We start from the raw sequence: 17,325 nt of genomic DNA on the forward strand, positions 1-17,325 counted from the left end.
CATGCATAAATATTATAAATATAATATAATATATATATATATATATATATATGGGCATATTTTCAAACACATATATACTTTTATTTTTTATATATCATGACTTGATGAATATTTAAATATATTATTATATACTTCAAACGAATGAGGAAATATTTTATCTATGTACTCATACAACATACTATAGGGTTCCATTAACATATAATCATTCTTTACATATGAGTTTATATCATCACATGACATATTAAACATATTATTTATTTCTTGTTTTGTATATATAAAATCAAAATGTCTTATATCCCAATCATTACTTGGAAAGTCGTTTTTATAACGTTTTGTAAATATTATATGATCAGGATTAAATATATTTCCATAAAATAATGGATAAATACAATTAGATTTAATTTTTGAACCATATATATAATTCCTTTTTTTTTTTTTTTTATTATTATTATTTATATTACAACTTTTGTTTTCTATACTTTTTATATTTTGTTTATTATTTGTATCATTTTTTTCATCCACATTAGGAATATATGAGACATAAAAATTATTAGAATGTTTTCTTAATTTGGATATTAAACTTATAAAATTACAATATGTATAACTAAATAAATATAAAATATATCTTATTCTATATGTATTTCTACCTATATCTATAGATGTATCTATAGGATTTTCAAAACATAAACGCTGATCATTATATTCATATTCTTTTCTTAGACGTCGTGGAAGAATATGACCTAATCCTCGAACGACGACACATGTTTCATGTAATTTATAATCTATACTATAGAAATAAAAAAATTCTATTAATAACTTTATCAAATAGGTATTATTAAAATGATTATTATCAAATGTTGATGTATGCATCTGTAAAAAATGTAACACCATACATGACAAAAGAAAAGAACCTATACCTCCTATATATGTTTCATTTAAATTTCTCGAATTTAAAAAAAATTTTAATAATATAACTAATGGTCTTAAATATATATATTTTTTCATTTGTTTTATTATAAAATCAGTTGTTTCTTTTGAAGATTTTTGATTAATACATATATCAATCTGTACACCTAGTTCTTTATCCATATATTTTAATATTTTTACTCTAGCATCCTTAATTATTCTTATATCACATGCTATATTTAATTTAATTAACCCATATGCTAAGATATATAAACAATCTAAATCATTCTCTTTTATATTCATAATACATACATCTATATCACTACTAGGCAAAGATAATCCAGATGTATAAGAACCAAAAACTTCCATATTACATTGTGGAAAAAGTGATTTAACTAATAATTCTAATTTTATTAAAGATTTAAGTTTTAATAATTTTTCTTCTTTCGTTGGTGTTAACCATTCAAGTATATAAAAACATGCATATTCTAAATAACCTAAGAAATTGAAATTATTATTTTCTTTACTTATCATATATAAAAATTTTTCATTAAATAAAGAATCTGTATATAATACTTTCTTCTCATCGTCATAATTTATATCTAATTTTTTTATCATATAATTATAATATTCTTTCTCTATAGAAGATAAATTCTTATAATTAATTTTAAATTTTTTTAAAATATTTTTATGCATATTTGATTTGCATACATTATTTATATTCTTATCTCTTTGTCCATATTCTTTCTTATGTGTTCCAGATTCTATATTTGTTTCATTTGATAAAAAACTGCTGTTTTTTCGTTTTTCTTCCTTATAAATTTTGTTATTTGATAAAGATTTCTTTTTCATATTACTTCCAGAACCTTGTATAATATCACTTGGGTCGTTAGAATATTTTTTAGAATATGTATTTTCATTTATATTATTTTTTTTTATTTTTGAAGAAGTTAAATAATTTGTAGATGTGCTATCATCAGATGAAAGAGTTGAAAGAGATGAATTTGATGATATGCTAATATGTGAATTATTATTTGTTCCTTTTGAATTTTTATTATTATTATTATTATTTTTTTTTTTTTCCTTTTCATCTAAATTTTTTTGATTATTATCAATATTTGATAAATTTTTTACATTTGAATTAGTCACAATATTTTCTTTATCATCTAATTTTTTATGTTCTATATTATCAAAATTATATTTATTTTTATTATTATTATTATTAAGATTATCATTTATATCATAATTTTTTCGAGCTTTTTTTTTATTGTTATATTTATCAAATGAATCTTTATTTTGACAATATGTATATTCCATATCATTTTTACTACTGGGTGTTTCTTTTTTTCTTTTCTTTATTTGTATTTCTTTAAGATTAAATGAATCTACATCATCATCATCACCACCATCATATGAATGATATTTATCTTGTTTATATTTTTCAACACATTCATTGTTTGTTTTATTTATTATATTTCTTTTATTAGATGATAAATTATTAATTTCTCCTTCACTTTTCTTTTTATCTCTATCCTTTTTTCTTTCATCATATTTTCTATATTCATTCTTTATATTATCATCATTTTGTCCTAGCCATATAATACTAGAAGCTTTTTCCATTGGCTTATTGTTACTAACATTTTTAATTTTCTCTCTGTTTTTTTTTAAAGCATTGTGAAGATCTTGTTTTGCTTCTTTCACTTGTTCTGATTCTTCCTCTTGAAATAAAAAAAAGTAATAATCATCTTCCATTTTAAAAATTAAAACAATAAACACACACACATAAAAAATATATATATATATATGTTATAGTTTTATTTGTTCTGATATATGTTTATATTATTACTTAAATATTATTATTACAAAAAAACAAAAAAATTAAACATAAACATAAATAAAATGTAATATTTAAATGTAAATATATATATAGAGAGAACAAAATGATATATATATATATATATATATTTATGAATAACTTAAAGGAATATTATATACATTCACCAAACAAAAAAATAAAAAAACAAATATATATATATAAACTACATATTTAAAAAAATAATGTTTATATATAATAATATATTCTTTATTTATATATTTTAATTTTTATTTTTACCTTAATATAATTATATAATGAATTTTTATTTATTTTTATTTATTTTTATTTATTTCTATTTTTTTATTTAATTTTTTTTCCCAGTAATATATATTACTATATATATATTTATTATATACATATATTTTATATATATGTAATATTTATTTATTTATTTATGTAGGCTTTAAAAAATATTCAAAAATATTTTGAGTCCCTACTATTTCTCAAAACCGTAAAAAGTCAAAATACTATATTATATATATATATATATATATATATATATATATATGCATACATATAAAATAAAAAATATGTATTTATATTTTTTCATATTTTTAAATAATTTTACATTTTGTAGATAATATGAAAGAACAAGAAAAAGCAAAAAAAAAAAAAAAAAACAAAGCCTACGATATTATCAAGTTTATAATGTTAGAAAAATCTTAAAATATAGAATAAAACAAGAAAAGAAAGAAAAAAAAAAATTAAGTCAATTTGTGAGAGAATATATAGCCAAAATATTTCCATATAGCTAAAATATTTCCAAATAGCTAAAATATTTCCAAATAGCTAAAATATTTCCAAATAGCTAAAATATTTCCAAATAGCCAAAAAAAAAAAAAAAAAAAAAAAAAAAAAATAATATATATATATATATATATATATATATATACAGAATAGCTAGAAGAATTTCCAAATATCTCTAAATATCTCATCAATCTTTAATTTTTTATTTTTTTCTTCAAATGTCAACCAAATACATCATAGAACATTTAGATGAACTGGAGGAATGGTGCATACTTGAATATATACATATATGCCAAACGGTAAAAGATGAAAATGTAATATTTACAAAATTTTGTGAAAACTTCAGTGAATTGACAAATGGTAAATATAAACCAGCATGCTATGAAAAGTCAATAGATGAAATAAAGAATGATCTATTGTCAGGAAATATTTGTTTATTAGACATGAAAGCACAAAATAAATTAACATGTAACGATAAAAATAAAATCGATTTTTTATTATTCGGAGGAATATTAGGAAATGTTCCATCTGATGATCGTACATCCATATTAAGAAATTTTAATTTCCCTATATCAAGAAATTTAGGTCCTATACAAATGACTACTAATACAGCTGTTCTTGTTTGTCATATTATTTTGAATGATAATATAGAATTAGAACATATTCCATATGTTGATAATCCTGAGATTTTTCTTAAAAATAATAAGGAATCGATATCTCTTCCTTTTCGTTTTGTTTCCAAATATTATTACACCCAATGTGAGCAAGATAAAAATGTTCCTGTTCTTCCAGAAAATTTTAAAGAATACTTAATAAAATTGGGTGATCAACAGTTTGATGACATATCATCATTTTTAGAAAATGAAGATGATTAATTTTTAAAGGGCTCAACAGCATGGCTGTCTTAATATATATATATAAATATATGTATGTGTATATATATGATTCTTATAATTTTTTTTTTTTTTTTCTTTTGTTGTATATTTAATGTATTTTCTTCATTCGTTGAAGGAACAATTTTGTATATATATGCATTAATAATTACAAATAGAAGATAATGCTAAAATATGAAAATATATCAAATTATATCATATTAACTAAATAAATTTTATTAATTCCTGGGTATGGATTTATCTTGTTATATTTTTATCCATTTATTATTATTTTGTTTTGATTTTTTTTTGTATTTTTTTTTTTTTTTTTGTACTTTCACACAAGAAACTTGATTCACTTGAACAATTTTATCAATAAAATAAAAAAAATAAAAATATATTACTATATTTATATGTTTATATGTTTATATGTTTATATGTTTATATGTTTATATGTTTGTATGTATGTTCATTTTTTTATCCATTAAAAATGTGTAGAGGTTAATAATAATAATTCAACTATCCCCAAAAAAAAAAAAAAAAAAATTTTTTTTGTTCATTCATACATATATATATATATATATATATATATATATTTATTTATTTATTTGTGTATCACTTTTCAAAATATAATTTATATAAATTTTGAATTTCATATTTATATATTGATTCATCATTTGTTATATCTGGTGTTTCTAGTATGATAGGAATATTTTTAAAATATTTGGATTTCATAATATATTTAAAAGTATCCATAGTTAATTTTCCTTTTCCAATATTTTCATGTCTATCTAATCCACTTCCTAAATCTGATTTAGAATCATTTAAATGAACCGCTTTTAAATATTTAACATTAACAATATCATCAAATTGTTTCATTACTTGATCAAAACTATCATATGTTTTAATATTATAACCTGCAGCAAAAGTATGACATGTATCAAGACATACACCAATTCTTTCTTTGTCATGTACTAGATTAATAATATCTCTTAGATGTTCAAATTTAGAACCTACGGAATTTTTTTGACCTGCAGAATTTTCTAAAACTATAATAACATTATTAGTTTCTTTATGAGCCTTATTAATACAATCAGCTACATTTTTGATACCTTGTTCAACTGTACATTGTCCAACGGTAGATCCTGGATGGAAATTATATAATTTAATATTTAATTGTTCACATCTTTTTATATCATCTAAAAAAGACATGTATGATTTATCTCTTTTTTCTTTATCTGGATTTGCTAAATTTATTAAATAAGATCCATGAGGTAAAATAAAATTTTTATCAAAATTATATTTTTTACAATTTTCTTCAAATTGTTTTATATTATCATATGTTAATGCTGCACTCTCCCATTTACGTTGATTTTTTAAAAATAATGCAAAAGATAAACCAGATATATTAAAAGAATTAATAGGAGCATTTTGTACTCCTCCTGATGCAGATATATGAGCACCTAAATATACATTACTTATTTTTGCATATTCTTTTATTTTATTATAATCATTCCATCTATCTTCTATATTTTTTGGTATAGGTGGGATATTTTTTATATCATTTGTTGATTGTTCAGATTTTATTTTATTATTTTTTTTCTTTTCTATTTCTTTTTTTGTTTGTTTACTTTTATTTTCTTTTTTTTTTTCAATACTTTTATTTGTTACCTCTTTTGGATTACTTACATATTTTGTATCATTATATCTATTGTTATTTATTTCCACATCATTACTGTTTATCTCTTTTTTTAAACAAATGGTATTACTATTCTCTTTTTCTATTTCTTCTATTTTTTTTATTTGTGTACCTTCTTTAAAAGAAATATTTTCATCCTTAATATTGTTATTTTCAATTTGTTTATTATATAATTCTTCATTTCTGTTTTTTTCGTCCCCTTCCAATGACTCTTTTTTCATATTCAAATATTTTCTTATATCTCCGTATTGACACGTTTCACTTATTTTACTCATCTCTGTATTTTTCTCTGCTATTTTTTTGAATATGTTCATATAAAATAAATCTTTGAAAAAGGCTTGTTCTTTTTTTTTGTTTTTATCACCACCCTCAAGTATTTTAAAAAATATATGCATATAATTATTTTTGTTTTTTATGGAAAAACTTAAATTATTGTTATAATAGTTGTTCATATAACAATTACGATAGATATTAAAAATATTAGGATATCCAAAATGTATATAATGAATATTTTTTATATTATTATAAGAATGATTAAATGTTTTTCTTCTTATAACTCGAATTGATAAGGTACCACCTTCATAATAATTCCTTGGCAGTATTTGCAGAAGTACCAGCATATACAAAAGAAAGCAAAAAAAAGAAAAGTAGAAAGATGACAAAGATGAAAATGAGGAGTGAGAAAAAAAAAAGAACATTTATTAAGTTGTTTTTGTATCCATAAAAGGAGAAGGGGGGGGGAGTTGTGAAAAAATCAAAAAGGAAAATGAAAAATAAAAAAATAAATAATTTTTAAAGAACAAAAAAAAAAAAAATTTTGAAAATAAAAATGTGTATTGATAAGAGATAATAAACAAATTGGAATTTAAATAAAGAATGGTACATATATATTATATATTAATATATTAATATTATATATATATATATATATATATATTCATGCAAATTATAAAAAAAATTCACAAGGCTTACTAAAATATACATAAATAATACATATATAATATAATTATACATATATATATATGTATTTATTTATTTATTTATTATATGTTAATATATTCTAAAATAATATTTTAAATAATATTTTAAATAATATTTAAAATAATCAAGAAATATTTCACCTCATAAAAATATAAATTATAAAATGTATTTATAATATTATCATATGATATATAACTTTAATTTTTATTATTTATTCAATAATACCAGATTATTATATTTCCAACCTTAATACAATGAGCCCTTTTAATTGTATAGCCATAAATATATATATATATATATATATATAATATATATATTATACATTTATAAACCTAAAGGCTCATTTTATTCACACAAGTTAATATTATAAACATTATCATATATTTATTTAAATCGAATTTCACAAATGTTTTATTATTATAAGGTTCCTTAAAAAGTATTTTAATATATATACTATGCATACAAAAAAAAAAATAATAAATAAATAAATATATATATATATATATATATATATATATATATATATATATATATATGTACATATATTTATTTTACCTGACTTGTGCAGGTTGAAAAAAAAAAAAAAAATTCATTTATTTTTAATTTTTTATTTTATTTTTTTTTTTATTTTATTTTATTTTAATTTCCCCCTTTTTACTCGTTGTTAAAAATATAATGCTTTAATCTCTCATTTTCTCTCTTTATATCTTTTTTTTCTTCTAATAAAATTTCTGCTTTTTTTATAACTCGTCCAATTTTAAACATATTTTCAAGAACTTCCTTTTTGTTGAGTATGTACGGTTTTAATTTATCTTTCATAATATTTTTGACTTGATTAAATGAATTGACATCCTTTTTGTCAATAAATGAAATGGCTAGTCCCTTTCGGTTGGCTCTGGCTGTTCGTCCAACTCTGTGTATATATTGAACAGTATCATTTGGAAAATCAAAATTAATTACAAAAGAAATTTTTGGAATATCTATACCTCTACTGATAATATCAGTAGCAACAAGTATTTTACATAATCCGTTTTTAAATTTGGCTAGGGTGGAAAATCTGTTTTTTTGATCTTTTGAAGAATGCATAGCATCAACTTGAGATATGCCTAACATATTTAGAACTGTATAAATAAGTTCACATTTATAACTATTAGCTGTAAATATAATACCAGATAAGTCATTAACTTTATTTTTTAAGATATAAATTAGATAGGTAATATGTGCAATTTCTTCAACATAAATATATCTTTGATCTAAGTTTTTAGGAGGTTTTTGTTTTTTATTTGCATTAACTAAAATTAAATTATTATAAGGAAAAGTATTTATTAATAATTGTAATGAATCTGTGATAGTAGAACTAAAGAATAATGTTTTTCTTTCGTTAGCACAATTTTTTGGTAAATTATTTAAAATGTTTTGTAATTTATCTTCAAAACATTTTTGTAATAAAAGGTCCGCTTCATCTAGTACTAAAAATCTTAATCTTTTAAAACAATTTTGTATATCTATACTATTATCTAATATATCACTGATTCTTCCTGGAGTTCCAACAATAATATGTGGTTTTGTCATAACACTTTTTCTCTGTTCGATTAATGAGAAGCCTCCAATACATGATAAAATCATGACACCTATTTTACTACCATATAAATGAAACTGTTCAATAATTTGAAACACTAATTCTCTTGTAGGTAATAAGATTAAAGAAAATATACCATACAAATTTTTATTTAATTCTTGTAATATACTCCAACAATAACATATAGTCTTACCACTACCAGTTTCTGATGAACCAATTATATTTTTACCTTGTATAATTAAAGGCAAACATAATTGTTGTATTTTTGTTGGATATAATATATGAACACTCTTACTTATTTTTATTAACCACTCTTCTACACCTAATTCTTCAAAAGATATATTATTATTTTGGTCACTGGAACCATTTATCTCTTCTTTATTATATAACCGGTCATCATCTAAATTCTTACATTCTTTATATTTATTACCTTTCTTTTTTATGTAATCCTCTCTAATTTTCTTTTTTAAAAATTTTTTTATGTAGTAACGTCTAAATAGCTTACAAAGCCTTAGCGACGGTTTCTTTGTTTTCATACATGGTATCATTGATAAGATGAAGCAGATAAATGTATATATATAAAATATTTAATGATAATTAATATATATATATATAAAATGTTTAATGATAATTAATATATATATATATAAAATATTTTATGTTAATTAATATATATATATATATATATATATTTTTTTTTTTTTTTTTTTTTTTTTTTTTTCTTTGGTATTTAAAAATTAAAACATATAACCAATCTGAATCTTAGATTTAAAAAAAAAAAAAAAAAAAAAGTAAGGGAATATAGAATTATGTCCTTATGGGATATTCAAAAAAAAATAACAAACAAAATATACATTTATAATAATAACTATATTTGAAACCCCATTCGATCATTCTACATTTTTTTATTATATATATTTTTATAAGGAATCATTCACATATATATACAATAAATATATAATCAATAATTATATCAAATAAAAAGAAATAGGTATATAAGTACTAAAAAAATAAATCCTTACATATATATATATATATATAATTATTTTTATTATTAAAATATTCTATAAGAATAATAAATTTACCTTTGTGTATATCCTTTTTTAATTTGTTCACAATGGTAATTAAAAAAAAAATAATAAAATAATAAAAATACATGAATAAATAGGAAATATAAATATATATATATATTACTTTTTGTGAACCTGTTGTTTTTACTTCATAACAATAAAATGTTGTAATTTTATTTTCAAAAGGCAAATTATTATTTATATATATATATATTTAAAAATAAAAAACATATTTTTATAAATAATCTCATCATCTATATATATTCTTCTTTTATATTTTTTAAAATTATATTAAATTAAATGTTAGGAAAAAAAAAAAAATATATATATATATATTATATATAATATACATATATTATATTATATATATATAATATATCATTTTATTTAAAAACCTACAAAAAGTACAATTAAAATAAAAAAGAGGCGTTTCTCATATGATGAGAATAGTATGATTATTATATATATATATATATATATATATATATATTTATGTATGTTTTTTTTTTTTATTTCTTAACCATATATATTTATATATATATTTAAAATTATATTTTATAAGATATATATTTATATTTTATATATATTCTTGATTTATATATATATAGAGCCATATAATGATATAAAATATATTTTTTTACATATCGAAAAAAAAATATACAAACATTTTATAAATAAAATATTTTAATTCTTTTAATATTTTATAATTTATTTATAAAAGTTTCTCTTAATATTTTATCAAAAAAGGAATATAATTACTACTATGAGAAAGGAAGAAGAAAAAAAAAAATAAATGAATAAATAAAAATATTTATTACTATATTTTATTAACATATATATATAGAAGTATCTTAATATATATGTTTATAAATTTCTCTTTTTTTTTTTTTTTTTTTTTTTTTTAATACTTTCTTTGGATATTTCTATATAATCATATAAATATATAAATATTCATAATATTTATATCAAATTTTTAATGTTATGATTCTTTAATTTTTTTTTTTTTTTTTTTTAATTTATATATAATTCATATTTATTCTATTGTACATATATTATATTATATGTATGTTTCTTTTTCTTTTTTTTAAATATAAAAGAAAAAAAAGAAGAATATTTTGTTATATATATAATATAGTCAAAAAGAAAGATTATATTTTGATCATAAAAAATAATGAGATGTATAAGTGAATAGGAGAATTTATTGTTATGCCTAACAATAGTATTGTATATATATATGCATATTTTCATGTTTATGTTTATATATATATTTTCTTTTATATTTAAGTTTTATTAAATATAAAAAATGTAATATAAATGTAGACTATTTTATAAAGTTAATACAAATATGAAAATGTATATAAGGACAAATATATAGATATATTTATTTTGTGTATATAAAATAGATTAATAAAAATAAAAATATATTGGACATGTTGTAATATAGTTATTCCACAAAGAAAAAAATATATTTTATATGAGTACTTATTTTTTTTTTTTTTGTATATGTGAAGGAATTAAATCTGTATATAATTTTGGTCATTACCATTAAATAAAAATATATATATATATAATATATATATGTATATTTTATTTTTTTTTTTTGTAATTAAAAATTTGGATTTTATTTTTGTGTAAAATCCTATATATTATATGTAGACCTACATTTGTATATATATATATATATATATATATATATATATGATGTATAGTCATATAATTTTTATAAATTTTTTTTAAAATAATAAAATAGTGTTATATGGTATTATATATATATGTGCATATTTGTGTAGGTATATATTAATAAATATATGTATATATTAATAAATATATGTATATATTAATAAATATATGTATATATTAATAAATATATGTATATATTAATAAATATATGTACATATTTTTTCGTCTACTTCTCATAAGAATAAAATATAATATAATATATTATATTATATATATATATTATATATTTTATTTATCACATATATATATTTTTTTTTTTTTATAATAAAAGTATCTAATATTATGGCAATCAGAGTTCAGTTTGAGAATTCAAATGAAGTGGGTGTGTTTTCAAGACTAACAAATTCTTACGCTCTTGTAGCATTAGGAGGATCAGAGAATTTTTCTAGTGTTTTTGAATCAGAGTTATCACAACATATTCCTCTAGTATATACAACAATAGGAGGTACTCGAGTGATAGGTAGAGTATGTGTTGGTAATAGAAAAGGTCTTCTTGTTTCTAGTATATGTACAGATCAAGAATTATTACATTTAAGAAATTGTCTACCAGAAAATGTAAAAATAAAAAGAATAGAAGAAAGATTATCAGCATTAGGTAATTGTATAACAACAAATGATTATGTAGGTTTAATACATACAGATATAGATAGAGAAACAGAAGAAATAATACAAGATGTATTAGATATTGAAGTATTTAGAACCTCTATAGCTGGAAATTTATTAGTAGGAACTTATTCATATTTTACAAATAATGGAGGTCTATTACATGCAATGACTTCATCACAAGAAATTGAAGAATTATCAGAATTATTACAAATACCTTTAATTACAGGTACAATAAATAGAGGAAGTGATCTTATAGGATCAGGATTAGTTGCAAATGATTGGTCTGCATTCTGTGGAATGGATACCACAGCTATAGAACTTAGTATTATTGAAAAAGTTTTTAAATTGAATAATATAGCAGATAATAATATGGAAGACACTTTTAAATATAAATCTTCTATAATACAAACAATGATATAAGACATATGATTCGTTGAACGTTTAAATTTTATGTGTATAATATATGGCACATTTATAAGTAAATTTGGGTGTATGCCCATCTATATATGTATACAAACAATAAATATATATATTATATATATATATATATATATATGTATTTTTTATTTTTATTTTTATTTTTATTTTTATTTTTATTTTTATTTTTATTTTTGTGTTTTTTTTTTTTTTTTTTTTTTTTTTAATGCAATATTAATTGTACCTTATGTACCACCATTTTGTTTGTATAAATTTCGATATATAAACATATATATAATGAAAATAAAAATAAAAAAAATAAAAAATAAAAAAAAATAAAAAATAAAAAATAATTTATATATAATTAATATTATAAATGATGAATGGTAACATTCTTTTCTTTTTTTATAAAAACAATTCATCACAATAAATATATATATATGTATATATATATGTATGTATTTATGTATATATTTTCTTTTATTTTTCATTTGTTGGTAAATATGACAAGGACATCCTTCTCATTTACATTAATTTTTTCTTGAAAGAATTTGTTAGGCAATTGTTCTACATCCTTTTCATCATTAAGTATATTTAGATTTCTTCGTAAGCATTTTTTAATATATTCATTTTCTTTGAGCATATGATTTTTAAATACTTGATCATATATATATATATGCATAAGTACAGGTGAGTTTTGATTTAATGATAAATTTTTTCTTATTTTTTGTATATGATTACATATTTCTCTTGCACTAGCCATATTTTGTAATTGTTGATCAGCTGTAAAATCCATTAATATGGTTATATAATTATTACTAATAGCTTCTGTGTTATCATTTTGTGTGTTATGATTCATTTGTATAATAATATCATCATGTTCTAATAAAATATTATCTATTATTATTTGTTTATTATGTTGGAATAATTTGATATCTTCTGGTGTCATATTTTTTATTTTATTTTGTATATTTTTAATATTTGCTCCTAATTTTGCTCCTAATTTTTTAAAATTTGGTATAGCTGAGAAATTTAAACAAGAGACATCATTGGAATATTCTATATTAAGAACATTTAATTCTTCTTTTATATAATTAGATATATGATCAAAATTATGAAAAAATGATTCATTTTTATGTAATATTGTTAATAATTTTAATGGTTTTTTATTTGGTGTTTTTCTTTTCTCTCTTAGATTTCTACCTAATAAAATAACATCTTTCATATATTCTATAAGTTCAATAAATTCATATTTTATTTTATATTTATCATCAACTTGTGGTAGCATTATAAAATGTACACTTTTATTATGTATATTATCTTGATCTGTTTGATTATTTTTTTCAGTATGTTGTATATTATTTTCTTGTGTATATTTAATATTTTTTAAAAACTGATAAATATATTCAGATATAAAAGGTGTGAAAGGAGCCATTATTATTGTAAATAAATATAATGTTCTACATAATACATTTAATGCTTGATGTGTATTTTCTTTTCCTAGCATACCTCTCATACGATCTCTATTTAATCTAATATACCAATTAGTTAGATTTTCTATAAAATTTAATAATTTAGGAAGTACATTATATAATTTATATGCTTTCATTTCTGTATGTACTGAATTTATTAAACTTTGTAAAGAAGAGAAAATCCATTGATCCATTATATTATCATTTTTATATATATAATCTGTATTAAATAAAAATTGTTCATTATGAGTTGTTTCATATCTTGTAACCTCTTGTGAAAAAAATCTAAAACTATGATAATAAGGTAATATAAAACTTTTCACAATTTCATTGACACCTTTTTCTTGAAATTTCAAATTTTCAGCACGTACAGCAACAGATGTTATTAAATATAAACGTAAACTATCAGCACCATATTTATTTAATATATATAATGGATCAGGATAATTTTTTAAACGTTTACTCATTTTTTTTCCATCAGATGCTAGAACTAAACCGTTACATATTAAATTTTTAAAAGGAGCTTTATTAAAAAGTAATGTACTAATAACTAATAATGTGTAAAACCATCCTCTTGTTTGATCTAATCCTTCAGCAATAAAATCAGCAGGAAAGATTTGATTAAAATCATGTTGTTCTTTAGAAAATGGATAATGTACTTTAGCATATGGCATAGAACCACTTTCAAACCAACAATCAAAAACTTCAGGTATTCTTTTTAAATTTGGATATTGATCACCTTTTGGATTTTTTATTTCAATTTTATCAATATGATGTCTATGTAAATCATTAATATTTTTTACACCTGATAATTCTTCTAAATGTTTTATACTCTCTATACATATAACAGTTTCCATTTTATCATCACACCATATAGGTATAGGTGTACCCCAATATCTATTCCTACTAATACACCAATCTTTAGCATCTTTAATCCAATTATGAAATTTCTTTTCTTTTACATGTGATGGAATCCAATAAGTAGTTTCATTATTAGTAACTAATTTATTTGTTGAATTACTTACACGTACAAACCAAGCAGGTATTGCTCTATATATTAAAGGTGTATCACTTCTCCAGCAAAAAGGATATGAATGCACAATTGTATTATTACTCATTAATCTATTATTTTCTTTTAATATTTTCTTTATTACATTATCAGCATCTTTTATATACATATATTTTAATTCATCCACCTCATCTGTAAAATATCCATTCCAATCTAATGGATCAATTAATATATTACTCTCAGGATCGATCACTCCATATTTACAACATACACGATAATCGTCTTCACCATAAGACGGAGCACAATGTACAATACCAGTACCAGCATCATCACTTACAAAGTCATCACTTAATATTTTATATGCCCTTTCTTTAAAATTATGTTTCTCATAAAAATTATTAAATAATGGTTTATATTTTATTTCTCTTAATTCACTACCTAAAAAACGATTAACAATTTTAATTTTTTCTACATCCCATTTTAATTCTTTAATGATCCATTCTAATCGACATTCAGCAAAAATAAACATTCTTTGGCTATCTAAATGAAATACATTTAAATATATAAAATTTTCATTAACACAAAGAGCTAGATTTGATGGTAAGGTCCAAGGTGTGGTAGTCCATGCAAGCACTTCAAAATATTCGACATTATACATATCATAATAATTTAAAGGTTCATTATTATTACTACATAGATTAATATCATTACTATTTACATCATTTTCATCAGCACGTTTTTGATTTAATGTGTTACATTTTTGATTTTTTAAATATGGATCATATAAAACGGAATATTTCTCAACAAGGGATTGCAAATCTTCAGATACATTATATACATTTTTAAAATTAGGAGAATAGGAAGATAATATAATAAAACTGACTATAATACTAGGATCTGGAGTATCTTTATAATTTAAATTTAATTCAAAATTAGATATAGGTGTATTACATTTACATGAATAAGGCATAACTTTAAAAGATTTATAAATATAATTATTTTTATATAATTCACTAAAAACCCACCATACACTTTCCATAAAACTTTTATCCATAGTTTTATAATCATTTTTAAAATCAATCCATCTACCAATACGTTGAACTGTTGTAACCCATTCTTTAGAATATTTTAAAACAATACTTCTACATTTTTCATTATATACATCAATACCCATTTTTAATATATCTTCTCTCTTATTAATATTATTTTCTTTCTCTATTTCATATTCTATAGGTAATCCATGACAATCCCATCCAAATCTTCTCTCAACATAAAAATCAGATTGATAAAAATATCTTGTTACACAATCTTTTATTATTCCAGCTAATAAATGACCATAATGTGGTAATCCAGTTGCAAACGGAGGTCCATCATAAAATATATATGGTTTCTTATTCTTAGATAACTCATTTGATAAATTAAATGCATCAATATCATTCCAATATTTTAATATCTTTTCTTCTTCCTCTACTATATTCGGATTATCACTTATACCTGTAAATGTTAATGTTACCATCTTATCAATACTAAATCGATGTATTCTAAATCGATGTATTCTAAATCGATGTATTCTAAATTGATGTATTCTAAATAGATGTATTCTAAATCGATCTATTCCAAATCGATATATTCCAAATTGATATATTCCAAATTGATATATTCTATTCTTAATAATATCAAAACAAAAATTATTTTTATAATTATATCCTGACAAAGAATATCTTATAATATCTATATTTCCTTTGTTGTTACTACAAATTCTTCTTATTTTTTTTTTTAAAAAAAATGATTCTTTTCTTATATATATTATATTTATATGTGAAACCTTAAAAACAAAAGGTACCTTTAAAAATCTTAACATAAAAAGAAAAATATATATATATATAAAAATATATATGTATATGTATATTTTATTTTTTAAATATATATATATATATATATATATGTGGATCACATATATATATAATATAAATATATATTGATGATACTCAATTGAAGAAGAGTATTAATTGTTCAAAAAAAAAAAAAATAAAACTCTTAATATAATATTTTTATAATTTCATGAAAATAAAAAAAATATATATACATATATATAAAACATATATATATATATTTTTTATTTTGGGTATGCTTATTTTTTTTATTATTTATAGAAATATATATTTTTATAATTTTAAAAATATTAAATTATATATAATATTTTGTAAATAACAATATGCCAACAGAACATATATTTTTAAGATATAAGGGAATAATAATAAATATTTTTAAGAAAAATTAAATAAAATAAAAAATAATATATATAAATAATATATATTATATATATATTAATCTTACATAGTATTATTTTA

General features: G+C 19.5%; 6 protein-coding genes across 6 annotated transcripts; 2 read left to right on the plus strand and 4 right to left on the minus strand.

The window, feature by feature from the left end:
- Nucleotides 1–87: 87 nt before the first annotated feature.
- PADL01_1331400 (nucleotidyltransferase, putative) lies at nt 88–2,658 on the minus strand (the record flags this gene model as incomplete). Its single annotated transcript, XM_028683863.1, has 1 exon — nt 88–2,658. The coding sequence occupies one exon, from the start codon at nt 2,656–2,658 to the stop codon at nt 88–90; it is 2,571 nt and encodes an 856-aa protein (XP_028539999.1).
- A 1,089-nt stretch (nt 2,659–3,747) lies between these two features.
- Nucleotides 3,748–4,404, plus strand: PADL01_1331500 (SAM-dependent RNA methyltransferase, putative; the record flags this gene model as incomplete). The annotated part of the gene is made up of 1 exon (XM_028683864.1): nt 3,748–4,404. One exon carries the CDS (start codon nt 3,748–3,750, stop codon nt 4,402–4,404), a length of 657 nt encoding a protein of 218 aa, XP_028540000.1.
- Nucleotides 4,405–5,016: 612 nt separating this feature from the next.
- PADL01_1331600 (apurinic/apyrimidinic endonuclease Apn1, putative) lies at nt 5,017–6,798 on the minus strand (the record flags this gene model as incomplete). Its single annotated transcript, XM_028683865.1, has 1 exon — nt 5,017–6,798. The coding sequence occupies one exon, from the start codon at nt 6,796–6,798 to the stop codon at nt 5,017–5,019; it is 1,782 nt and encodes a 593-aa protein (XP_028540001.1).
- A 937-nt stretch (nt 6,799–7,735) lies between these two features.
- Nucleotides 7,736–9,208, minus strand: PADL01_1331700 (DEAD/DEAH box ATP-dependent RNA helicase, putative; the record flags this gene model as incomplete). Its single annotated transcript, XM_028683866.1, has 1 exon — nt 7,736–9,208. The coding sequence occupies one exon, from the start codon at nt 9,206–9,208 to the stop codon at nt 7,736–7,738; it is 1,473 nt and encodes a 490-aa protein (XP_028540002.1).
- Nucleotides 9,209–11,752: 2,544 nt separating this feature from the next.
- PADL01_1331800 (translation initiation factor 6, putative) lies at nt 11,753–12,496 on the plus strand (the record flags this gene model as incomplete). The annotated part of the gene is made up of 1 exon (XM_028683867.1): nt 11,753–12,496. The coding sequence occupies one exon, from the start codon at nt 11,753–11,755 to the stop codon at nt 12,494–12,496; it is 744 nt and encodes a 247-aa protein (XP_028540003.1).
- Nucleotides 12,497–12,980: 484 nt separating this feature from the next.
- On the minus strand, nt 12,981–16,835 carry PADL01_1331900 (isoleucine--tRNA ligase, putative; the record flags this gene model as incomplete). The annotated part of the gene is made up of 1 exon (XM_028683868.1): nt 12,981–16,835. The coding sequence occupies one exon, from the start codon at nt 16,833–16,835 to the stop codon at nt 12,981–12,983; it is 3,855 nt and encodes a 1,284-aa protein (XP_028540004.1).
- Between the last annotated feature and the right edge of the window lie 490 nt (nt 16,836–17,325).

The sequence above is a fragment of the Plasmodium sp. gorilla clade G2 genome (genome assembly GCF_900097015.1).
Source record: "Plasmodium sp. gorilla clade G2 genome assembly, chromosome: 13".
In the NCBI taxonomy this organism is placed as follows: domain Eukaryota; phylum Apicomplexa; class Aconoidasida; order Haemosporida; family Plasmodiidae; genus Plasmodium; species Plasmodium adleri (nom. inval.).